The sequence below is a fragment of the Zingiber officinale genome, chromosome 8B (assembly GCF_018446385.1).
Source record: "Zingiber officinale cultivar Zhangliang chromosome 8B, Zo_v1.1, whole genome shotgun sequence".
NCBI lineage: Eukaryota > Viridiplantae > Streptophyta > Magnoliopsida > Zingiberales > Zingiberaceae > Zingiber > Zingiber officinale.
In genome coordinates this window covers 100,709,247-100,712,595 of record NC_056001.1, presented here as the reverse complement: position 1 = coordinate 100,712,595, position 3,349 = coordinate 100,709,247, and the positions used below count along the sequence as shown (strand labels likewise).

Here is a 3,349-nt window from a genome sequence, read left to right as displayed (position 1 = left end):
TACTTAGCCAAAATTTGCAACACTTCACTCTTCCCTCCAAACCTAAACCTATATCGTGCCGTCCACCATCCACCGTATACCGTCGCGACGCCACCACCACTTTCCTTCTCGCCTGTTCCTCTCCCGATCAGGATTGACTCAGGACACATCTCCTCCATCTCCTCCCTTTGGGTAAGAAGAGGAGCCCTTCTTCGCATTTCGAGAAAGGAGAGGTGGCGAGTTGGTCTTGTTTTCTAGGGTTTCAGAGTAGTAGCGGCGGAGGGAGGCAAGATGAAGACGACCAGGGGGAAAGGTGATACTAAGTTCCACTAATCCGATGAAGACGATCAAATCGTACCTTTTATTTATAAATTCTAGGTTTGCAAGAACCTCACCGCTGCCCTCTTTCCTCTCTCCCTCTCGATCTTTGCCGCAAAGATGGTACCTTTGCTTTCGACTACAACGTTCTCTGTCATCCTCGACTCCTTGCGGTTGAAGTTTTTTTCTCTCCTTATCTGGATTTGGTTTTCGTTTCGTTGTAGCTATTCTTCTCGTACTTCAAGGAGTTGGTAGGTAAAGAAGTGATGGTGGAGTTGAACAACGATCTCGCCATCAGAGGAACCCTCGACTCCGTCGACCAATACCTCAACATCAAGTCGATGGCGCCGTTTCTTTCTCTTCTCTTCACTTCTCAGGTGGATGCGCAGCGTGCCCAGCCTGTCATGGTCTCCAAGGTATGAGCATCATGCGCTCTCTTTTATTTTGTGTGTTTTGGCGTTTCAGCCTCTTGATGGTGTTGGTATTGGTGGCAGAGTTCGTGGTGGAGCGTGCTCCAGGGCTTGCCCCTCGGCATCGTCGAATCCTCCTTTGATTTGCGCACGGGATAGCGGAGAGGCGGAGGAGAAGGACGTCCGAAGCCGGGATATGATGCTGCGGAGTAAGTCTGTGCATCGGAGGGCTAGATCGCTATCTCCGTTGAGAAATCTACCCTTTCGCTGGCGGCCGCATGGCGCGGCGGACGAGGAGAGGGGTGGAGATGGGGAGAAGGCACCAGATCGAAAGAAGATCAAGTCAGAAGAAGCTCCCGCACCGCCCGTCTCGGCGTCCTCCCGCTCCTCCTCTTCTTCCTCGGCGTCCTCTTCGTCCTCCTCGGGGTGGAGCTCAAAGCGGTGGATCTTTCTGAAAGATTTCCTCCACCGGAAAAAGAGCGAAGGTAGTGGCCACGCAAAGGAGAAGTTCTGGCGCACCATCTCTTTCTCGGCTCCAAAAGACAGTCCGAGACCCACGTCGCCGCCAGAACCCGAGACGACTCCACAGCCGGCGGAGTCCGCGGCGCGTCGAGAACAGATGACCCAGCCGCGGCGGCAACAGAGGCCGGTCAATGGGCTGGGGGCGAGGCGGTGGGCGACGGCGCCGTCAGCGCACGAGTGGCTCTACACTGCGAACCGGGCTCAGGCGGAGGAGATGAACCAGCGAACCTTCCTCCCATACCGGCAGGGCCTCCTGGGCTGCCTTTGGTTCGGCTCCAAGGGCTACGGCGCCATCGACGGGTTCGCCCGCTCTCTCAACCACGTTCCGTGGAGGTAACCCGTTCCGTTGTATTCTCTTCGAGTTTCTGTAATCCCAACTCGCTCGAGTTTCATTGCGATGAAGCTGTTCAACAGATGTCGGATTTCTGGCCTCGCTTTGGTGTGTTCCTTTTTCTTTGTTATGAAAAATGCAACTAAGAAACAATGGCTTTTGTGTGTTGGGTAGTTTCTCAGAAACATAGTTCCTCTCTAATTTGTAGTTTCTTTTCTTTTCCATGTATATTTTAGAAAAAATTACTTTTTTCCCCTTAAATGATGGGATTCGTATCAATTTTGTTAGCAACTTTGAGTTGTATTAATACCAAGTTTAAAAGTATCATTCCTTTGTTCCCTTCTCATTCTTCTTCTTCACTTGTTTACCTTCAATCTTTATATTATGCTTTCTTTTGGCTACAAAGGTTTATACTTGATATGGTTATGAGGTGGAGAAACTGCCTGCATTCTATAAACCATCAAGCATTCAAATTGATCTGTATAAATACCTTTGTGATTTATACTAAATGTGTGCTTTCTCTCAAAATCTCAAATTAATACTATCCATTCTGTTAGGCTACAAACTCAACATCCTGATACTTGTCTAAGGATACACTTAATAAACCCTTGCACACAGGGATACTTATATTATGCTTTCTGTTATCCGTGACAGTATAGTTTAATTAAAAATTGTACTCATTGGAATCTTTCAAAAGATTTTGTGAGTAGAGTTACGTAATTTTTCTCCAAGAAGCAATCACTTCCCCTCCTGTAGTTACCTAGCAGTCATTTTAAACAATCGTATGATTTTAGTCTAACTTTAAACTTAATTGAAATTGAAATGTATTATCTGGGATTTTATTCTCACATGAGATAATTGCAGAAATTTGTGTAGTCTAATTTAATTGTGTTAGGCATCAAACATTGTTTCCATAGTCAAGCTAACTAATACACCAATATCCAGTTATCTATGTGCTATTGATATCGTGGCCAGTTAAACCATTATTTAAATCTATGTTTTAGATTGTTTTTCATACTAGCATGTTGTATCACTCTTTGCTTATTCCTTTGCTGTAGTATCAACTTGAAATATGAGAATAATCTTTAAGCTCAATCACAATTCAAGATTTAGCAGCATTTTGAAGAAGATGGTGTTTCAACATTGCTCTAAAAGGTGATATTAGTAATTCTTAATTTAATATTCTCCTCTATTGTAATATTATTTTAATGGTGATTGTCTGAGGTTATTGAAATTTATTATGTCAATACAAGTAGAATCTTTTTGAGTTTATGAGGTTATCTGTTTAAATAAAAATCTTCTCTTCCTATTAGCTAATTCTGAGGTTTTGAGTTTCTGTGGTTTTGAGTTTCTGAGCTTGCTAGTGATTATGCTTATCTACTATTTGCTTTACTCTCACATGTGGGAGTCAGTTCTTTTCTTACATGTTTGTTTATATCAGATATTTAAGTTTATTTTATTTATAACAAATACTCTCTTTTTTCTTGTGTTTAGGAAAGTGAAAGTGAGGATGATGGTCTTGACATGGGTGATGATGATGATGTTGAGGAACCTGAAAATGAACCAGAGGCTGTTAGGAAAGAACCAACCATTGAGAAACCTGCTCCTGTTTCAGCACCACCCAAAGATGCTGAAAGGCAACTGTCAAAGAAGGAGCTTAAGAAAAAGGAAATGGCAGAGCTGGATGCACTTCTATATGAAATGGGCATTACAAATTTTAATTAGTTTATTTTTGATAGATAGTAAATTTTAATTCACTTGAGTTGCTTCATACATATGAAGTGACTGT

The 3,349-nt window shown here is 43.2% G+C and overlaps 1 protein-coding gene across 1 annotated transcript; it reads left to right on the top strand.

The window, feature by feature from the left end:
• Positions 1 to 270: 270 nt before the first annotated feature.
• Positions 271 to 1,566, top strand: LOC122014101. Its single transcript, XM_042570286.1, has 4 exons — positions 271 to 292; positions 358 to 443; positions 522 to 713; positions 763 to 1,566. Exons 1-4 carry the CDS (start codon positions 271 to 273, stop codon positions 1,564 to 1,566), a joined length of 1,104 nt encoding a protein of 367 aa, XP_042426220.1.
• Positions 1,567 to 3,349: the final 1,783 nt, after the last annotated feature.

Bases quoted from the DNA above. Each gene is read 5' to 3' on its own strand.
- LOC122014101 (XM_042570286.1), top strand. From the start codon at position 271: ATGAAGACGACCAGGGGGAAAG. The intron at 293-357 runs GTGATACTAAGT...TATAAATTCTAG, and splicing joins GAAGACGACCAGGGGGAAAG to GTTTGCAAGAACCTCACCGC. The intron at 444-521 runs GTTCTCTGTCAT...GTTTCGTTGTAG, and splicing joins CCTTTGCTTTCGACTACAAC to CTATTCTTCTCGTACTTCAA.